At 39.1% G+C, this 20,435-nt stretch overlaps 2 protein-coding genes across 3 annotated transcripts in view; one reads left to right on the top strand and one right to left on the bottom strand.

The window, feature by feature from the left end:
* Nucleotides 1-74: 74 nt before the first annotated feature.
* Nucleotides 75-10,132, bottom strand: LOC139945761 (F-box/WD repeat-containing protein 9-like). Of its 2 annotated transcripts, XM_071943163.1 has the most exons (12): nucleotides 10,015-10,083; nucleotides 9,724-9,780; nucleotides 8,679-9,022; nucleotides 7,737-7,879; nucleotides 6,973-7,101; nucleotides 5,509-5,621; nucleotides 4,924-5,015; nucleotides 3,812-3,963; nucleotides 3,114-3,227; nucleotides 2,685-2,774; nucleotides 2,282-2,435; nucleotides 75-1,866 (listed from the first exon to the last, which is right to left on the bottom strand). In XM_071943163.1, exons 3-12 carry the CDS (start codon nucleotides 8,929-8,931, stop codon nucleotides 1,793-1,795), a joined length of 1,314 nt encoding a protein of 437 aa, XP_071799264.1. In that variant the 5' UTR covers nucleotides 8,932-9,022; nucleotides 9,724-9,780; nucleotides 10,015-10,083; the 3' UTR covers nucleotides 75-1,792. The 2 variants fall into 2 exon arrangements, with proteins under 2 accessions (XP_071799264.1, XP_071799265.1); XM_071943164.1 differs by lacking the exon at nucleotides 9,724-9,780 and having other exon boundaries at nucleotides 10,015-10,132.
* Nucleotides 10,133-10,851: 719 nt separating this feature from the next.
* Nucleotides 10,852-20,435, top strand: part of LOC139946553 (transportin-1-like) — a 59,405-nt gene continuing 49,821 nt past the window's right edge. Inside the window, exons 1-2 of the mRNA XM_071944249.1 lie at nucleotides 10,852-10,992; nucleotides 12,429-12,504. Of these exons, the coding sequence (XP_071800350.1) occupies nucleotides 10,894-10,992; nucleotides 12,429-12,504 (175 nt within the window). The 5' untranslated portion in view covers nucleotides 10,852-10,893. The remainder of the gene's footprint in view (nucleotides 10,993-12,428; nucleotides 12,505-20,435) is intronic.

The following is a 20,435-nucleotide window of genomic DNA, read 5'->3' as shown; positions in this document are numbered from 1 at the left end:
GCAGCTCTATGAAGTTGGACCCATTATAAAAGCAACAAATTTGAAATAAAAAACCAAAATGTCTTCTGTATTAATTTTTATAGTAAAATTTACTGCAGCCTTTATTCACATAAACCGTTCTAAGTTACATTACTGAAGGCATTGAATGGAAATGTATTGATTTTTGATTAAAACATTCCAAGCTACATCATCTTTTGTTTTCATTAATTTTCCGATTTGTTTCCATCATTTTTTTCATCCGACTTGCTAAAAGTCACTGGACACTATTGGTAATTACTCAAAATAATTATTAGCACAAAACCTTACTTGGTAACGAGTAATGGGGAGAGGTTGATGGTATAAAACATTATGAGAATCGGCACCCTCTAAAGTGACATAGTTTTCGAAAAGAAGTAATTTTCCACAAATTTGATTTCGAGACCTCAGATTTAGAACTCGAGGTCTCAAAATCAACCATCTAAACGCACACAACTTCGTGTGACAAGGGTGTTTTCTTCTTTCATTATTATCTCGCAACTTTGATGACCGATTGAGCTCAAATTTTCACAGGTTTGTTATTTTATGCATATGTTGAGATACACCAACTGTGTAGGCTAGTCTTTGACAATTACCAAGAGTGTCCACTGCCTTTAATAATAAATAAAGCTCAGTAGTAATCGGAACTCTTTAAATCATTTTCTGTGAACATAATTTGACTTATGTTGACTTGCACACCAAACTATGTACAGATAAAAATAATAAACTCACTTTATATAAACTAAACATAGTAATTCACACACATAACATTGGACACAAATAGTAGGGGTAAATTATGCTGTATGTAATTTTACAAACATAATTATATTTGTAAACTTGTCACCATAATTTCCTGTGTACAAGATGAGTCTTATCTGACCTTCAGAAGTCACTGCATCTTATCTACGGGTGCGCCTTTGATATATCGATTGTATGATCACTGCTTGAAATCTTGCATTCATATAGTGAATGTTCAAGCATGTGTGCAATGGACCTGCAGACGATTTCATGAAACGCTAGGATTAATCCTATCTCGAGTTAGGACGAGTAACTCGTCCTAACTTAGGATTAATCTTAAGGTCTGCATGCTACAGTGCAGGGTTGGGACTCGTCCTAAGTCATAAGATTAACCCTAAGTTAGGAAGAGTTTTGTGAAATCGGCAACTGAACTATTATTTCGGTGGATACTGCCCCTTATGCGACGAGAGCACATTAAACACAGGAAATTACAAACCATGTTGTTAGCCGTTACGAGATATGGCGAACACCATAGGAGTACAGTTGATGGTTAGGTTCTATACAGACATGCAAAACATTTACTTTTGTTCTGACCCTCACACAGCAAATACCCATGTGTTTTTTTGGTATCACATTTGTTACAGTTTGAGTGAGTACGATGCGTGACGATAAAGCTTCATTAAAACATTTCTGAATTTGTCACAAAAATTTGAAAAGTATACATCCTTTGCAATGAGTGAGTGTGTTGACATTGAGTTACACGGGTCATAAAACTTAATGGATTATTAGTTTATCTGCCTGGGGCAGTCAGTTGCTGCTTTGTGAAGTCCACTGTTTGTAAAAACACGAATTAAATAGAAATAACAGGTGTGAGTTGCCAGAGGAAACGGATGTGTTATTCTAACCTCTTTCTTTAATAAAGCTATTCTGTAATGGTCTGTGCAGTAGTTACAAACACGTAGATTATGTAAGCTGCTTTTCAAGCCCTTTTTGCACTCGCACAATGAATCTATATAGTATACAAATGACAACCTAGGTATTATAACGGAACCCACACTAAATCTGGAGGTACATGCTGTTCTTTTCTTTCCAAAGCTCTGGCCGTTGCAGCTTCTGTTGAAGATAAACAATGAGTGAATTAGGAATTGGAATCTATCAAATGTTTTTGTGTGTTCTTGGGTGACTAAAGTCGCCATTGGGGCTCAAGCAAAGTATAGTGCACAGTCGACAAGGGGCTGTTGGGGCTAAAAGGTTTGAAGTTATTGCAAAACTACGAGACCCAATATGTCATATCACAATTGCCATTTGTTTTCTTCATTCCAAAGTTCCGTGCCTTCGTACCTTCGGACTCCGGCTCTCGGATCGGTCTCCAGATTTTGCCATTGGGGCTCAAGCAAAGTATAGTGCACAGTCGACAAGGGGCCATTGGGGCTAAAAGGTTTGAAGTTATTGCAAAACTACGAGACCCAATAAGTCATATCACAATTGCCATTTGTTTTCTTCATTCCCAAGTTCCGTTCCTTCGTACCTTCGGACTCTGGCTCTCGGATCGGTCTCCAGATTTTGACACAGCAATCACTGCCTGCTGCAGCTAAGACGTTGGTGTTAGTATTCAGAGAAGCGAGGGATGTCTGACAGTCGATGACCCGGAATGTGGAAGGGTTATGGTTTGGCTCATGGATCTGTTGATTTTAGAAGGCACAACAATAATCATCGATAATAAACACATCTGAGAGTTTATGAACTCTGTTTGGTCACATGAACATGTGATATAACCTCTAAGTCTCTGTGCCAACCCCGAAACCGCCCAGCCATTTACTAACTGGATCGCCCAAAACCCCTGGAGATTACAAAACTTTTCGTAGCTTAGGTTTTAGACATGCTAGGCAGCTACCCTTCCATCCCGGACATCATAAAGAATGATTACTTACTCTAATTTTTTTGTCGGTAGAGCAGGTGATTATAGACCCCAGACTGTGGGTGATGTCTGTGACTTTCCCTGTGTGTCCAACGTCGTAAGTCTGAAAAAGAAAATGCAGGAAAACTTCAAAACAAATTGCTAACTAGCTTAATTGATTGCCACCAAGGTCAAATTTTCATGGCTCTGCTTACCGTAAGCAAAGAACCAGTGCTAATGAAGCAGGGAATTCTGCGCACGCTTTGTTCACAGCGCTTATGAATGCAGGGAATTACATGCCCTTACATCAAGTGTATTTCACAAGTTAGCAGGGAATTTCTACTTGTGTTTGCGCGTAGTCCACATGGGTTGGCATTCTTCGCTTATACGCATAGCTCTGTAAGTGAATAATGGTGAAAAAAAAAAAAAACTAAGTAAAAATTCTCTAGGACAAAACTCTTACCTGTACGACGTCAAACTCCCCATGGGTTGGATCAAGCAAATCCACTTGTCCGTTTTTCTTTCCAACCCATAGCTGACCGAGATCATAAGACATACACAATGGGAACTTATCCAGCTGGGGAACAAAAGAAACATCAAAGTAATAAACAATCAGTTTATCAGATTACAAGATTGAATCCAGGCCTTGGCATATTAGGATTTTTTTTTTTACAGGCAACTTAGAAAAACTCTTGGGCATCACAATAGACTTTTTAAACAGTGTCTCCCTATACCCCTAAAGTGTTGTGGTCGGATTCACACTCTGGTGTTTCTGATAAACAGAGTGTGGGTTCGAATCCCAGTCGTGACACTTGTATAAGCAAGACACTTAACCATTGCTTCGTCCTTCGGATGGGACATAAAGCCATCGGTCCCGTGTGTTGTGTAAGGCACGTAAAAGAACCCAGTGCACTTATCGCAAAGAGAAGGGGTTTGCCCAGATGTTCCTGGTTTGATTGACTGCATATTGCGCCAAAGCACCTTGTAAACCATTACATGGTGCAATGCAAAAGGATTAGGTCTCATAATTTAAATGTAGTCCCACATACCCTGCAGGAAAATATTGTATGTTAAAGCGTCTTTGAGCATCACTAAGTTACCGATATGCGTGCTTTTAGTATTTTCTTTTAAAATTAACTCCTTATTACAGTGGTTTTATACCTTGATGGTTTTGTAGGTCTTTGCAGCTCGTCGATCGAACACATTGATCGTAGAATCCTCGCTTCCCGATATGATGTAGTTCTCGTCCGATGCTATGGCTAGAACTGGTTTCTTGTGCATGCGTAGCTTGAGTGTACTCCCTTCGTTCCGATCTATCAAGTCATGTCAAATTTTGTTTCTACATTTAATTTAAAGGCACTCGGGTGGATTTCACAAAGAGTCAGGACTAGTGTTATCTCGAGTTAGGACCAGTTACTCGTCCTAACTTAGGACTATCCATGCAATTTGTATATCTCCTAGGACTAGTCCTAAGTTAGGACTAGTCCTAACTCTTTGTGAAATCGACCCCTGGACACTTTGTTGTTTACAACTCAACATAATTATTAACATGAAACTGTGGAACAGTATACCATCTCGCATCAGATCACTGGACACTGTTTCGTCATTCAAAAACCGACTTAAAAACCCACCTGTTCCCAGTTACTCTTTAATTGTATTTGTTGTTCATTGCCTGTTGTTGCTGAGCGCCATGATCTAGTTGGAATGGCGCTACACAAATCTGGTCAACAAGCCGCAGTTTATCTAACAGCCTCATGGTATCACTCCTGTCTTGTACATAGTTAACTCCTAGTTATTAATTTATTAATTCATTATTTGCTTTTAGATTAAATATTGTTTTTGTATAATTTAATGCACTTTAGATTTGTTTATTTTCTATGTACTGTTTAGTTCTCACAATTGGTTTTATTTCAACAAGAGTATGGAATAAACGTATTATTGAATATTGAATATTTAGTATTGAATATATATGGTTATCATTATTAAAAATAATGAATAGGGTAGATGGCCTTAGCTTTCGTTTCAAACCGGACCTTCAGAGGCATATTCAAGTACAAACAAAAACATATCCATTTATAGAAAAAGAGAAGGGAAAGGGATTAAGGGAAGGATCCAGAAAGAAGCGGGAAAATAACAGCTAATCAAAGTTTCTATTTCAGAAACAATTGGTTATCATTATTATTATAAAACTTTACTTGGTAATGAGTACAGGAGAGCTGGTGATAGTATAACACATCTAACGGCTCCATCTTTACATACCAAATTATACTCACCTCTTTTGTCAAATACGTAGACGTGTTTATCGTAGGCCCCTGCAATGACCTCACGTTCATGAAGAATGGAGCACAAAAAGGCTGAACTGCCCCTGAAATAACACAAACAGTTAACACTAATTTAAATACTGGATAAAATACAATAACAATTCTACTCAATAATGACACAGTAAAGTATACCTGATACACATAAAGACAAAGAAAATAAATTTTCTGAAACATGTCTCAGCGCTTGTTCAAATACAAACGTAATAAACTGGATCAGGAAATGTGTCTTCAATTTTTAATCTTAAAATTTTGAGCCACTGTGGTCTTATAGATCCCCAAAATAAAACCCACAAATTTCAAGCCCTGAAACTCATTTTGTGGCTGATAAGTGGCATGATGTACTACCCCCTCCTATTATGTCTTCAACGTGTTCTGGAAATCTCAGGAAAACAATTTTAGAGAAGGTACAAGAGGAAATAGAGTGTGTTTAACTTTGCGACATTTGGGGGTACGCCTTCTGCCACATATTGGGCCTGGTATAAGTGGTATAACTATTGCATACTTGTGGTTTTTGATGAAACGGTGTTTTCTACTCACTTGAATCCTTGGATACGCTCAAAATCATAATTAGCATCCCAGAGGTTAATCCATTGGTCCCAGGATGAAGTACAAACAACATTGTCTTTTGAAGTAACATGCCACACCCAGCCCTGTAAACAACAACAACAATAATGAATCTTTTATCAACACTCGAGTATGGTAACTCACATCAAGCCATGGTCCCCCTCATTCCTCTTCGATCATAAGATATATCCTTAACTTTATGCATTTTACAGGGACTGTGTAAAAACAGGATTTATCCGCGATGGAATTGCGTCAAAAAACTTGTGTAATAAGTGTCCTACAAGCATTCAAAAGATTTTAACAAGAGTGCATGCAAAGTAGTCACCCTTGGGAGCTAGGGGTTAGTGACGAATCGAAGAGGTATCGATTCGGCGCGCTGCGCATGGTACTGAGGCTGGGTAGGGACTGAAAACCCAATCCACACAGTGCCCCAACGGGATTTGAACAAGGGTCCCACAGGTGGAAGGCGAGGAGAGATACAACTATTCCAACCTAACTGAAAACCCAATCCACACAGTGCCAATGGCAGGATTCGAACCTGGGTCCCAGAGATGGGATCCGAGGAAAGATAAAACTACGCCAACCTGACTAAAAACCCAATCCACACAGTGCCAGTGGCAGGATTCGAACCTGGGTCCCACAGGTGGGATGCGTGGAAAGATACAACTATGCCAACCTGACTGTAAAACCAACCCACACAGTGCCAATGGCAGGATTCAAACCTGGGTCCCAGAGATGGGATGCGAGGAAAGATACAACTATGCCAACCTAACTGAAAACCCAATCCACACAGTGCCAATGGCAGGATTCGAACCTGGGTCCCAGAGATGGGATGCGTGGAATGATACAACTATGCCAACCTGACTGAAAACCCAATACACACAGTGCCAATGGCAGGATTCGAACCTGGGTCCCAGAGATGGGATGCGTGGAAAGATACAACTATGCCAACCTAACTGAAAACCCAACCCACACAGTGCCAACGGCAGGATTCGAACCTGGGTCCCAGAGATGGGATGCGTGGAATGATACAACTATGCCAACCTGACTGAAAACCCAATCCACACAGTGCCAATGGCAGGACTCGAACCTGGGTCCCAGAGATGGGATGCGTGGAAAGATACAACTATGCAAACCTGACTGAAAACCCAATCCACACAGTGTCAATGGCAGGATTCGAACCTGGGTCCCAGAGATGGGATGCGTGGAATGATACAACTATGCCAACCTGACTGAAAACCCAATCCACACAGTGCCAATGGCAGGACTCGAACCTGGGTCCCAGAGATGGGATGCGTGGAAAGATACAACTATGCAAACCTGACTGAAAACCCAATACACACAGTGCCACAACAGGATTCGAACTGGGTCCCAGAGATGGGATGCGTGGAAAGATACCACTACAGCAACCCAAGGTTGAAAGTTGTTAATACTCACCTTATGACCATCCGTTGATTTGACCTGGGCTGCTTTGATGGATTTCTCTTGATTGGTTTGATCCAGCCTCCGTAGATCCCAGACGCAGAACGATCGATCACGAGATCCTGAGACGCAAATCTCACCGTTCTGATTAAAATCATTGAAAAAAAAAAATCAATAGTATATAAATAAATACAGTTTATCCGTTTCTAAACTTCTTGATTTGAGCAATTCATAATTATACATGTTATACCAATGTTTGTATGTGAGAGATTGGCTTAACTAGTTGTTTAAAGATGGGGCCTGGTTCCCGATAATTTAAACTCATTTTCTTTTCGGCAAATTATTAAGAACCAGGCCTCAGTGTTTAACCTTTTAATGCACCATTTAAAAAGTGATACATTAATTAATATATGGTCACAATATTGTTTACTTGGTGAATTACAAAGAGCTACCCCCAAAGACAGGTCAAAATAACACCCTCAAGAGTCCTCTTTCCTATTCTGAAAATTGTCCGGCTGTGCAATCTTTTTGTCTTGTTTTACTACTATTTTCTAAAAGGATATAAATGGGTTGCTTGCGACAGGTCAGTGCATGAAAGAGTTTAACAAATATTTTAAGACCTCTTCAATGCATTCTGATTCCACTCAGTCAACTAACGATGGCATTGAACTCTTTGTTTTGACTTAAAACCACTTCCTGAAACAATAAACAAATTCAAGCAGACTCGTTTCGCTTACTCATTAGGGAAATAAAACCATTGTTCTTCGTTCTTGACTGACCTGCATTAGATGTACAGTATCAATCTCTCCGAAGTGACCATTGGTCAACGAGAAATATTCCATGTCTTGAGTGGCTGTCCATAAATGCCATTGTTCCTCTCTCTCCATGCATGCCAGCTTCCAATCAAACTCTTCGTCTTCAACTGTATCGAAAAAGAAAATCCATACATCAGCTGATTAATGCAGGGCTGTATGCTTCGTTTTTGAAAGGGCAAGGGCACCAAGGCATTTTCTTCTTGGTAATGGGCACCCTATGATGAAATTGCAAATTTGTACTGGAGCATTTGAAGGGCACCAAGGCAGTGACCAGGGGACACGGAGGCAATCGCCTTCGTTGCCTCCGTGAAGTATCAGGCCTGTTAATGGCTATCATGGCAGTCCTGGAATGTCATCTTAAAAAAGGGCAAGGCCATTTAATGGGAAACTTTTGGAGGGGCACCACGGTCAAGAACAGGGGCAAGGGGGTCATGGCCTCCATGTAACTATACAGGCCTGTCATGGCTGAGTGGATAAGAACACCAATGGAAGATATTGAAATGGAAGTGCCACTTTCAAAATGAAAAATTGCATTGCCCTTTCATAGTTTAAACTCCAAGACATGCCAGGGTATATTTTCAGGCCTCAAATTTTGTGCCTGTTTGAAGAAGATCCACAAGAGCCTGCAGGACCCAATTTCATAAAGCTGTTTCAAAGCAGGAAATACTGCCAGACAAATTCTTTGCTAACCAAAAATTGAGTCGGGCACCAGCCACATCAGGGCAAACTTTAGTAATTTGGGCTGGTAACTTGTTTCTGCTGAGCAATACTATTCTGTGCTTAACGTGTTTTTTGTGCTTACAGGCTCAAAATTGAGCCCTGTATATGATTATGTTGTTGGTCCTAACGAATGATAAAGTAGCTGTCAAATTTTGCCAATTTTCCCGTCTTCAGATGAATATTTACCTGGAATAATTGGATATTGATTTGGCCATCGTTTACTGATCCGGATCTTCCAGGTTGCGTCATCAGAAATTAATTGATGGAGCTCCTTGCAGACTAAACTCAGCCGATGAACAACGAACCTGGCGCTGAGATAGGAGATGATATTGAGCAAGAGTTCTGGAGGTAAAGTTAGTAATGTCAGTTGGCTCATCTCGTCGTCCGGGAAAGTGCAATCTTCATCGTTATCTACCTCATCAGTCGCGATGTCTTTCATGATGCTGGACGGATCTTGGTTGCTGTGATGTGTTTGGGAGTTAGTTTTTTCTTGTTTTGACTGTTGGGGTAGGCATGTTATTACTCAGTCTCTGTGAAAGAACAAAAAAAAACGACCAGAACTGATTATATTGATAGTTTTCATCACTTTGCTTCGTTTGTTAAAATTCCTTGTAGTTGTGCACCATTGGATCAAATAAATGCCACTAACTTAACTACAGAGTCGCCCTAACCTAGCTATAAGATTGCCCATATTATTTATAGTGTTTCTTTTTGGAGCAACTATTGTGCAAGCGCAGACTAGATTATAATACTATAGTACAGCTTAGAAGTGTGTAGTTGCGATAATGTAACCCTCCTGCCGACGGCAGGAGGGTTACGTTATCGCAACTAAGAAGTGTGCATCTATTTAAGTTGTATCCACTAGCACTTGGACTATTTCGCATTTGGCAATCTCCCCCCCCCCCCCAAAAAAAAAAGAAAAAAAAAAAGTCATTCTGAAGAGTCAACCCTAGCCCACCTTGTTGATCTGTTATTAACAGAATGGCTCCGCTTTTAACATCAGTCTCATCACTGTCGCCATTATGTAATGGCGACAGTGATGAAACCCATGTTAATTATTAAAAGCGGAGCCAACAGCTCAACAAGGTGGGCCAAGTCAACCCCAGCTAAAACAACGGATCATTCTATTTTCTACTTAATTTTTAATTTAGTAAAGTTTAGTAAAGCAAGTAGCCTATATTGTCAATCACTAATCAGTATATGAGTATTCAATATCACTCAGCTCACTCACCACTCATCCTCATTTTGGTACAGCAGCAGTCAGCAGGAATCCAGGATCACCAAATCACTGATAAATAAAAGTGATAGTGATCTGGTGATACAATTACAATACAATCAGCCGGGTTCTGATGATTTAATTCAAACTGAATTCTTTACTACTTACTATCCCCTTTTTTACCCCTGGATTAGACCACATGCACTCTCAACCATACCACACACTGAACTACCCAAAGCTCCAAATCGCGATAAACTATCTGCTAAAAACAGATTACACGCTGGCAAAACAACAATGACAAACTACCTAAAAATAGACCTCATCATTACGCTGACGTGATGCGTGCTGGTTTGATGCATTGTTGTTGTGATCAAACACGGTGACTCTCTAAACGGTAACTGCTAGACACGACGTATGGTTTGACCCCTATACTAAAGGAATACAAGTAGGTCAACTTGGTCACACATACCGATTACCGTTTAGAAATGTACAAAGTAGCAGACTTTGTAAATGACGCCCTCAGTCGCCAGCTGTCAACTGCTCATTTTTTTTTACACCGCCCTCTTGAGGTGCCATGGGTTTCCACTAGGTATAAAACGAAGGGGAAAGTGTTCACAATAAACAAAATAATATGACTTTTCTTAATCATTTATCTGTGGAAGCAGGATAGTGCCAGGAGATAGGATGTGAAATAGTTGTTCATTAGTGCGATAATTTGTTTTTGTACCATTAATCTGGCGGCCGCCACTTTATTATGTGGCAGCCCTTACCCTATACGGCCGCCACTTAATTATCCAGTGGCTGCCAGATAGTTATGTGGCAGACGCCATATCACACAGCAGCAAATAATATCGCACTTTTTTGTGTGGACAAGATTGTTTTTTTTAGGAAGGGATTCCATTATCCGATGAAAAAATGGCCTGCCAAAATGAACATTTTTATGGGGGGGGAGATGGCATTGAAAAGGCACAAATTGAAATAAAAAACTAGACTTGAATTCAAGTCTGAGACTGCGTTTTTCTCCCCATCAGCTACGCACACGCAATGGCATGGAGCACACACACACTACTGCTGTTGGCTACACTGGTCCCGAATACTCATTTTGAGTGTGATTGATGGTAACATGAAAGCGCCGCCGGGGTACCAACGAGAACACATTGAAAGATCGTGAAAATCTATGGCGATATGGCGTGGCAACCTTCCCAAGCAGGACTTTCTCAAATTCTACAACTCTTGAAAGAGTCGCAAAGCCCAGACACAGAGATACAACGAGCGGTTCAACAAGTATCCTTTTATCATTTGGGATTAATTTGTAGGGAATTCGGTGTTGTTTAGGTAGATTTTGCACGATGTTTTGTTGGAAGAAAAATGGTCGTTGTATTTACATGACCGCCATTGCACGTGCGTTGTGTAGTGTAGAATTGCAGTGAGTGACACTCATTTTTGACGGTTTGAATGTTGCATATAACGTGCACAATGCAATGTACACCATCACGCAACGGCCAAGCGACTTGATCTGAAAGAAGGCATTTCACTCTTCATTTCTGTTCAAAATCACAATAAAAACAAAGGTGTTGAATCCATATTTTCTACGAAATGGAAAGTAGTCTTAAAATTATATGTTCATGCTTGGGATTGCAGGAATTTGTCTCAAATGTTGATTTGAATGTGTAAATAATTGGCTAGTTTTTATAAAATGCAAAAATGAAGGATTTTTATTGAAGTAAGATTTGAGATTGTAAATTTTTTAATAAAAATAAAGGTTTTTTATAAACTAATATAGAATAAATTAAGGAATGATGGAGGTTTTTGCGGACCCCAATATTGTTCAATAGTGGTTGATTAGTGCCATCAGTCGTTTGTGCTGCGTGCCGTGATGACAGGTTGATTTTTTATTTAGGATATTCCGGATTTAACTTTGTCGCCCTAAAATCTTCCAGAGTTATGCGTTAAAACGAAAAGTTGTTTGATTGCCGTCAGCATAATTTGACTGATAAGTGACAACTGAGCGAGGTCAACATTCTTTATAAATGATGATGATGATAGTTTATAATTTTGGGTTATAGGTCAACTACATCAGATGCAAGCTGGATACCTCAAGTTCGTGGGGGCAACTGCAGCAATAGACCGATGCATTAGGCTCCGCCCATGGCGCATGTGTGAGCAAGAACTTGTGAGCCTCTCCAATGACATTGTGCACAACTTTGCTGCGCGCGCCAAGTGTATGCACACGCATATGTCAGACTTAATTTCGTCGGACTTTTGGTGGCGCAATGGGTTGTGATTGGTCAATATGCAATGAGGCAGAGCTGTTGGATCGGTCTTGCCTACATGCCCCTTGGTACCTCTTAAAATATTCCTATTCAAATTTACATTTCTCTTAATCACTAATGTGCCCTTTAACTAGTCTAAGGACTAAGGAAATACTGCCTTGCTCTCGCAACAACGAAACATCGGACCAGCACATGTAACCATGGAGGAAGAACACCCATGATTCTTTAGTCTTAGGGGCTGTTGACAATTATCACCGTTTTCAAAAGTGTACAAATCGTATGATAGGGGTAGGAGGGAGGGGCTTAATGCCTGCCGTCTGCTACAATTTCTGAAAAATATGTTGATTTGTACAAACTTACAGGTGTTATCAAGATGTAAGATGGCCACCATTGTTTTTTCAAACATTTCGAACAATCTTTTCCTTAACTTAATTTGTTTTTTCACAGAAACTTGAACAACTAAATCAATTCCCAGACTTCAATAATTTTCTGATCTACGTGTTGACCAAGTTGAAAACAGAAGGTAAGTTAGTAACAATTTCTGGACTCTGGTCGTGTTCGAATTGGCGGTTACAGCTAGATTTCTGCATCATCATGTGTTGAGCTAGGTAGAGGATGCCTTAGCAACACCCTAGCAACAGCCGTAGTTGTAGATGTAGACGCCAGATTCGGATGTATGGCTTAATAGTATATTTTGTGTGTAAAGCCTGGTCCATACTTTCTGCAAGTGCGAGTGCCATCCGAATGCTGACGTCACAAAGTTGCATCAAATAATTCAATTGTCTTTGACAATTACCAAAGGTGTCCAGTGCCTTTAAAGGAAGTGTAGTGTCTGCTGATGTAAATCTACCCACAGTTATGACCAATTCCTGAATGAAGCCAAAACTGTCCTGAAATGACTGTACAACTAACTAATTTTCAGACTTAACTGAACTTCTGACACATTGTCAATAAAATTTATTATCTGTAATTGGTTGTAAGATGTTACATGATTGTCAAAATGAAGCAAGACAGCGGTCATGTTTTGTGTGGACAACCATAAAATATATGAAATATTAATTGGGAAAATTTTGCTTAAATCCTTTCTGTGAGTCTGAAGAAAATGATGAAAAACATGCTCAATTTTTAGCACGTAAGTTTGTTGTCCTTTATTTATGTTGTAACAACCAAGATCAGCTTTTGGATTTTGTTAGAGGTTTTTCAGATACAGTTTTCTTAAATAACTTTGTTTCAGAGGGACATTTTTGACACTCTTTTGTTAACCAAATCCTGGCTAAATTCTCAAATCAATATTATATGAATGAAGCATCAATGATCGAGCAATGCAAAAAAGCCTTGGAAGTTAAGAAGGAGGGAAGTTAAAAAGAAGTTCCTGAAAGTTTGAAAGAGAAAAAAGATGGCGTGTGTGGATGATTGATTTGTTAACCTTGGCCGTGTCATATCCCCTGGGTGAGCCTGATGGTTACACACCATTGAAGAGTAGCCTTTGGGTGGGATCACCCTGGCTGTCCCCCAGCATGGGACACCAACCAATGACTAGTACCAGGCTAAAACTCTCATTGAAGTATTAACTGTTAATTAATACGTGATCCCAGTTTCCTATGATGATAGCTTTATAACCTTGAAGAAGTGAAGGTCTAACGAATGTACACACACCCCGCCCACCCTGGCCCAAAGTTTTCATTCACTTGCTAGTGAAGCTCTGGATCTTGTCATAATTTACTGCAGGGAAATGCAGTATTGACTAATTGTCCCAGTGGTACATCTATGGAAACAAATTTGAACCCCCCAAACGCATAAAGGCTTCATCATTAAAGGAACACGTTGCCTTGGATCGGACGAGTTGGTCAAAACTAAAGCGTTTGTAACCGTTTTTTATAAAATGCATATGGTTGGAAAGATGTTTTAAAAGTAGAATACAATGATCCACATAAGTTTGCCTCGAAATTGCGTGGTTTTCCTTCTACTGTGCGAACTAATATGGTCGGCCATTTATGGGAGTCAAAATTTTGACCCCCATAAATGGCCGACGTGTTAGTCGACAAGGTAAAAGGAAAACCACGCAATTTCGAGGCATGTTTGTGTGGATCATTGTATTCTACTTTTACAACATCTTTCTACCCATATGCATTTTATAAAAAACGGTTACAAACGCTTTTCAAAGACCAACTCGACCGATCCAAGGCAACGTGTTCCTTTAAAGGTAGTGTCATACTTTGGTAAAGAACTTAAAAAGAGTGTATTTTCTATGCGAAATTTGAGGCATTGCATGGTGAGGTATCAATGTATATTTGGTTTTCGGTAACACCATGTTTGATCAACTTATACAATAATATATACAATACAATACAATACAATACAATGGGTTTTTATATAGCGCCATTTCATTTAGACCTCAGCGCTTGCCAGGTAGAGTTTGTTCTTGGAGAACTGTCTTGCTGTAGGCCTATTCTACTACCGCGGGAGTAGATGTTTGGGGGTTCGGGAGACTTCTCAATTCTGAAAAGAACCGTCCTGCTGTCAAGCATACTTGTTTTAAAGATAATGGTTGTAAACATCCTACGCATTCATTTCGTCAGAAAACGAAATGTCATTCGTTGATTAGAAGTCAATGAAAACATTTGAATCTTAGAAATGGTTCATCATGAATCGTTAACTTAGATTTCTGGGGATTGGTGTCCGTTTGTGAATTCTGTGGCCAGAGGTGAGGCTGGTACCCGCTGTCACCATGCTAAATGTACAGATGGAATCGATGTCGTTTTAAAAATACCGTGACAGTTTTGTTGCTGTTTTCTCAGCAAGTAGACACTGTATTCAGGTGGAACTTTCACTGTATCGTTCTTGATAAATTTGGCTATAAATCAGAATTACATTGACAACAACCGATCTATGTATGACTTAAAAGTGAACAATCTAAATATCTCTACAGAGAATAAGTTGAAGTGATCCAGTAATTTAGAGTGGCATTTTCCAATGATACATAAACCTGGAGTGCTGTTAATAGTTGATTTATGCACTAATTAATTATCAATAAAGACTTCAGTGCAGGAAATCCAGACTATGTAGGCCTACTTGTACGTGCTTCCCAAAAAATTAACAATTATCCTTTTTGTAAATCATTTTACATTTCACTTAAATGCATCTGCTGTGAATACCAAAGCTTTCTCTACCTATGTCAATCTCCAAAGCAGGTGTACATTGTACGTTTGTGTTTGATATTTGAACTAGCACAAAGACATTATTTAACCAATTGGCTCTTTTTTTTGCCATGGGTTTTTGAAAATATGCAAATGACATCAAGTTTAAACTATTGGAGGGATGAGATATTTCAGACTTTAATCTAAGTTTGTACTTTTTAAGTCACCGTTTTAAAATGTGTACATATTGACCCATTTCACCTGACGTCATCATCCGAAAAATCTTGAATGCGCCATACTGGTGGGCAATTTCACTGTGTGTTTTCATGGATAACTCTATGCATAGAGTATGCTGTGCGTTATGCAGTGAAGTGCGCATTTTAGGCGACGCGACGTTAATACACGTTAACCTAACTGCCCACCAACATGGTGAGCGTGGCATCAGTCGCCGCGTGTGACGCGCTTGCAAGGGGTCAATTGGCAGTCGCGCGCAATTTTGGCGCGCAGCCTAGCACTAGCTTGTGCAATGGAGAACGGTTAACCCTAATGTTTACTTGGTTATAAATTAACATATAAAAAAAGAAGAAGCAAATCAGCCCTTTTCGTGGGACAAAATTAACGTGAATAACTCCTTTTTGAAATTGGTACATTAATGGAATCACATCAATCATAAAGTGTGCCAGTGCATTTATATATTTTGAGTAGAATCAAATGGCGATGGTTTGAATTTGCTTAATTTGCTTACAACTCGTTAATTTATTTACTTCATAAATAATTAGTTAAATTACACTGCATAAATGAATACAATGGGACCTAGCCATGATCATACAAATGTGACTTGAATAATATTTAAGTAGCCAAACAAATGTTTATAAATATTGTAAACCAATTTTAAAATTATTTTGATTGTGCAAGCCGTTTACAGCATTGACAAATAGTTTCCAATGGATGAGTCTCCTGATTAATGTTAAAAAAAAGTAAAAAAAACAAAACGATAGCACTAGCACTATGACCGCCATTTAGTTTTGATCAAGTGTGAATCTATCTAAAATGAACCCAACCCGTCTTGATAATGGAATCGCCCAACTCCAAACAAAAGGCTGTGTAGGGTGGGCATGTGGTTGAGTTTAGAAGGGGTGGTGCATTCAGTGGTATCTCCCAGCGCTATATTATTTATTAGTGTTGGGAGATGTAGTTTAATAAGTGCACATGTTCAGCTGTTCTAAATCAACACACAATTTGTAAATGGAATTTCTCATCGAAATGATTTGTGCCCAGATATCATTGTTCAAATTGTGGGGAAAATATAAGCAAGACAGAAGAGCTTGTGGCTCGAAATTTATACTGGACCAGAATTTTTTTTACAGGTCAAAAATAAATAATAATAACAGCCGCATTTCTATAGCGCATTACACCTCAAAAAGAAAGTCTCAAAGCGCTTGAACACATAATAAATTTAGTTGTTAACATTGAGGTTTATTTAACTGTAAAACAAAAGACTGCTTAGCTAAATGCTGAGTTGAAGACAGTGGACACTATTGGTAATTGTCAAATTCCAGTCTTCTCACTTGGTATATCTCAACATATGCATAAACTAACAAACCTGTGAAAATTTGAGCTCAATTGGTCATCAAAATTGCAAGATAAATTAATAATGAAAGAAAAAACACCCTTGTCACACGAAGTTGTGTGCTTAGATAATTGATTACGAGGACTAAAATTCTAAATCTGTGGTCCCGAAATCAAATTTGTGGAAAATTACTTCTTTCTCGAAAACTACGTCACTTCAGAGGGAACCATTTCTAACAATGTTTTATACTAACAACCTCTCCCCATTACTCATTACCAAGTAAGGTTTTATGCCAATAATTATTTGGAGTACTACCAATAGTGTCCACTGCCTTTAACTGGCCTGATGCTAAAATCACTGGCCTTGGGCCTATGGTACAAATGTACAGCTTAAATATTTCAAGCCCTGCTGACTCGCATTCATTCTTTCGAGCACACACAGTGTATACATGTACGCGAAACCTACATGTTGCGCGATTCGTTCCCACCTTACATGTAAATGATATCAGGAAATGTTTCTAAATTAAATTTCCAAGTCGGATTTCCCCCAAATTCTCCAGGGTGTAGAATGAATAACTAAATGCCGGGCATAGTGGTTCAAGAGTAGTTATGTCAACTCAAACTTGACATTTGTAAAGCTTCCAAGTTTCCTCTGAATTTTTTTTTCAAAGTGGCCTATTTTCTCACCATAAAAATGGGTAGGTACCTGGAAGCTATAGATCATTTTCAGTACAGCGCTAAACAAAAATAGTTACAGTCATTTTTGTTATATAAGCTGCATCTCTTAAATTGTTTTTCAAGTCGACAAAGTACTCTGGTTCAGATTCCAGCAGGGTTTTACAGCGCTATGTAAAGTAGGCTTGGGCAGTTTTGACTCTGGCCTACATTATTTATTGACCATCAAAAGAAAACCAAAGATGAATCTTTAACCCAGGATACACTGTGAAGTTTGGGCTCTCAGTGGGCTAACTGTAGAGGGCTCAGTGCGTTGCAAATCACACTTATTGAATAAAGTTGGGTATGAATTTCTGACAACATGAATATTGTTTTTATTAAAATGTGATCAATGAAATATTCACTGTTCAGGGCCCAATTTCATAGCGCTGCTTAACGGAAGCAAATTTTCGTGCTTACCATAGCAGAAAAATTTGCTAAGGTGCAAGCGTATTTCACAGGTTAGCAGAAAAAATGGGCGACCATATTGCGCGTTTACCATGGATTTGCATTGTGACGTCATTTGTTTCTGTGCGGTAAGCACCGGAAGGTTGGCATGCCTTTTCTGTGCTTATGGTTAGCAGCGCTATGAAATGGAAATCGCGCAGTAAGCACAAATTTGGCTGTTAGTCAGCACTATGAAATTGGGCCATGGTGGATTGTGTTTATTGTAAACTGTACGGATGGGAATTCATAAATTCTCGTCCAAAGAGAAATGCTTAATAATTTATCCCTTTCAAAGGGTCTGGCTGTCATGATCAGTTGTGCGCTCCCCCTCCCTCAGTATTATGTCTATGGAGCGCACACGTGGTGTTAAAGGGTCTATGTACTTTTTGTAGAACGAATAACACAATGTCTACAGATTTACACTAAACTTACACAGTTTGAAGACAATGACAGTATATTTCAAGCTTCCCTGAAAATATTAGTAGCTGAGGAGCTGTAGTCTTTGAGAAATGAGTAAAACAATGTCATGAAAATAATTTTCGTCTCACTGATCTTGAGACAAAAAATTATTTTAGCTTTTAAAACATATTTTCATGACATTGTTTTACTTATTTCTCAAAAACTACAGCACCTCAGCAACTAATATTTCAAGGGAAGCTTTGTATTATCATTATCTTCCAACTGTGTAAGGTAAATGTAAATCTGTGGACATTGTGTTTTATGTTAGAAAAAGTACAAAAATCCTTTAACTGGGTGAGAGTTTATAATGCACAGTGACACGTCTGCTTTCATCATGATGACACAGCCCCTTTAAATATACTTGTTCATGACTTACTATACATTATGCATGTGTAGTAAATCTCAACGCAAGGTGCTATCTAGCCACCTCCTCCCTTAAATGCGTAAAAAATGCTAAAACAGTTGAAATGGAAAACCCTGCCAAACAGCAAAGTTCAAGGAGGATTCAGTTGCATTGTGAAGTGAACTGGTTTACACCAGCCTTGTCGCTGGGCAGTCCGTCACCCTACCTGCTAATTACACCAATATGCACTGATGTTTGCTGGGGACTGGGATTGCACATCCCATGTAGACCATGAGTACGTATACATACCAATGCCCTATTGAACCCTGCTATAAACCCTGCTAAATGCAGCATGGTGCGATGAATGGGCAGGCCTGTATGCTTCGTTTTTGAAAGGGCAAGGGCACCAAGGCATTTTCTCTTTGGCAAAGGGCACCCTATGAGGAAATTGTAAATTTCTACTGGAGCATTTCAAGGGCACCAAGGTTATGACCAGTTGCCTCCGTGAAGTATCAGGGGAAATCATTTGAGTTGATAGCTAATTGTTACAGACAACCTGAACTTTTACTGCTTGGTGCACTTTGTTGTATTTTGCTGTGATAGGATTACAAAATATAATGGTTACTTTGAACGAACCAATAATACTAATGACTGCGCATACAAATCTGTGTACACAGTACACCAGCACACATTTGTTATGAGTTTCAATGGTTAAAGGTACACTACTATTATGGGTGCACCCCACCAAATAGGAGAAAACAGAGCGTCGAGCTCATTAATATTTTGTAGGCCCTGAAAATATTCTATATTAGACATATTGGAGAGCCCCCCAGAAAGTGTTTCAGTGTAAAAATGTTGCCCAATTGTGACCTGGGGGTTGTTGACTTCCAGCTTGAGGTATTTTGGATGACACACGTAGGCCCTAAACTGAAATAAACGGTCCTAATTGCTGAGAGGTTTAGGGACATTTTTCAAGATTGAGGCTCGGACGATTTGAAAATTAGACCTGTGAAGGGGTGTTTTTACTTGGAGGGAGAATAACTCGACGGGCCCAGGGACTCCCCATATAAAATTGAGCTGAGAATAAAAGTTCAAGAGTCAATCAATAATTTTCCCTTTCTAGTTAAAAGCTGTAAGATTTCCAAAGTATTTTTCATGTATTTTTGAATATGTAGCATTTTGCACTGTGTGCTATGGTAGACTATTTGGTGGGGTAGAGCTGACAAAGTCAAAGACAGCGATCATGTTTTAACTGATCAACCATGAAATAACAAACCTGTGAAACTTTTGGCTAAATCCAATGTGACTTGCACTAACACAGTTAATCCAAATTAGATGGTTTTTACAACATGTAGGACTACAATGTAACCTACTGTGATACGTACATGACGTGTATTCTTAGCGATGTGATTCATGGTGTAGCTTTGCTCGGGTGATCATGAGTTTTTTCCCTCCAATTTACTATGCAAATTAAATGCTGGGTCAATGGCCGAGGAGCCATCTTTGTTATCATTAATTATATAGTAGGCTGGTTATGCCGAAAGGTACAGTATGACCATGTACATTTATGTACATTTTATACTTTTGATGTTCTATTCCTATTGAAGCTCATGTTTGCAAATTAACTAGGTTTCACAGTGATAATAATATACTGCGCAAGTCATCCCTGATGAATGTGAAAGATTTGTTTAACAGTTTATTTGGCCTACTCAGTAGTTTCATAGACTGAGCAAATTTTATCTTAATACCCAGTACTGAATTATTGTAAAATTTGTTAGTTTCATT

Source organism: Asterias amurensis, chromosome 13 (assembly GCF_032118995.1).
Source record: "Asterias amurensis chromosome 13, ASM3211899v1".
Classification (NCBI taxonomy): Eukaryota; Metazoa; Echinodermata; class Asteroidea; order Forcipulatida; family Asteriidae; genus Asterias; species Asterias amurensis.
This window is presented reverse-complemented; position numbering and strand designations above follow the sequence as displayed.

Bases quoted from the DNA above. Each gene is read 5' to 3' on its own strand.
- LOC139945761 (XM_071943164.1), bottom strand. From the start codon at position 8,931: ATGAAAGACATCGCGACTGATGAGGTAGATAACGATGAAGATTGCACT. The intron at 5,622-6,972 runs GTGAGTATTAAC...TGTTGTTTACAG, and splicing joins AATCAACGGATGGTCATAAG to GGCTGGGTGTGGCATGTTAC. The intron at 2,775-3,113 runs GTAAGAGTTTTG...TTTCTTTTTCAG, and splicing joins GGGAGTTTGACGTCGTACAG to ACTTACGACGTTGGACACAC.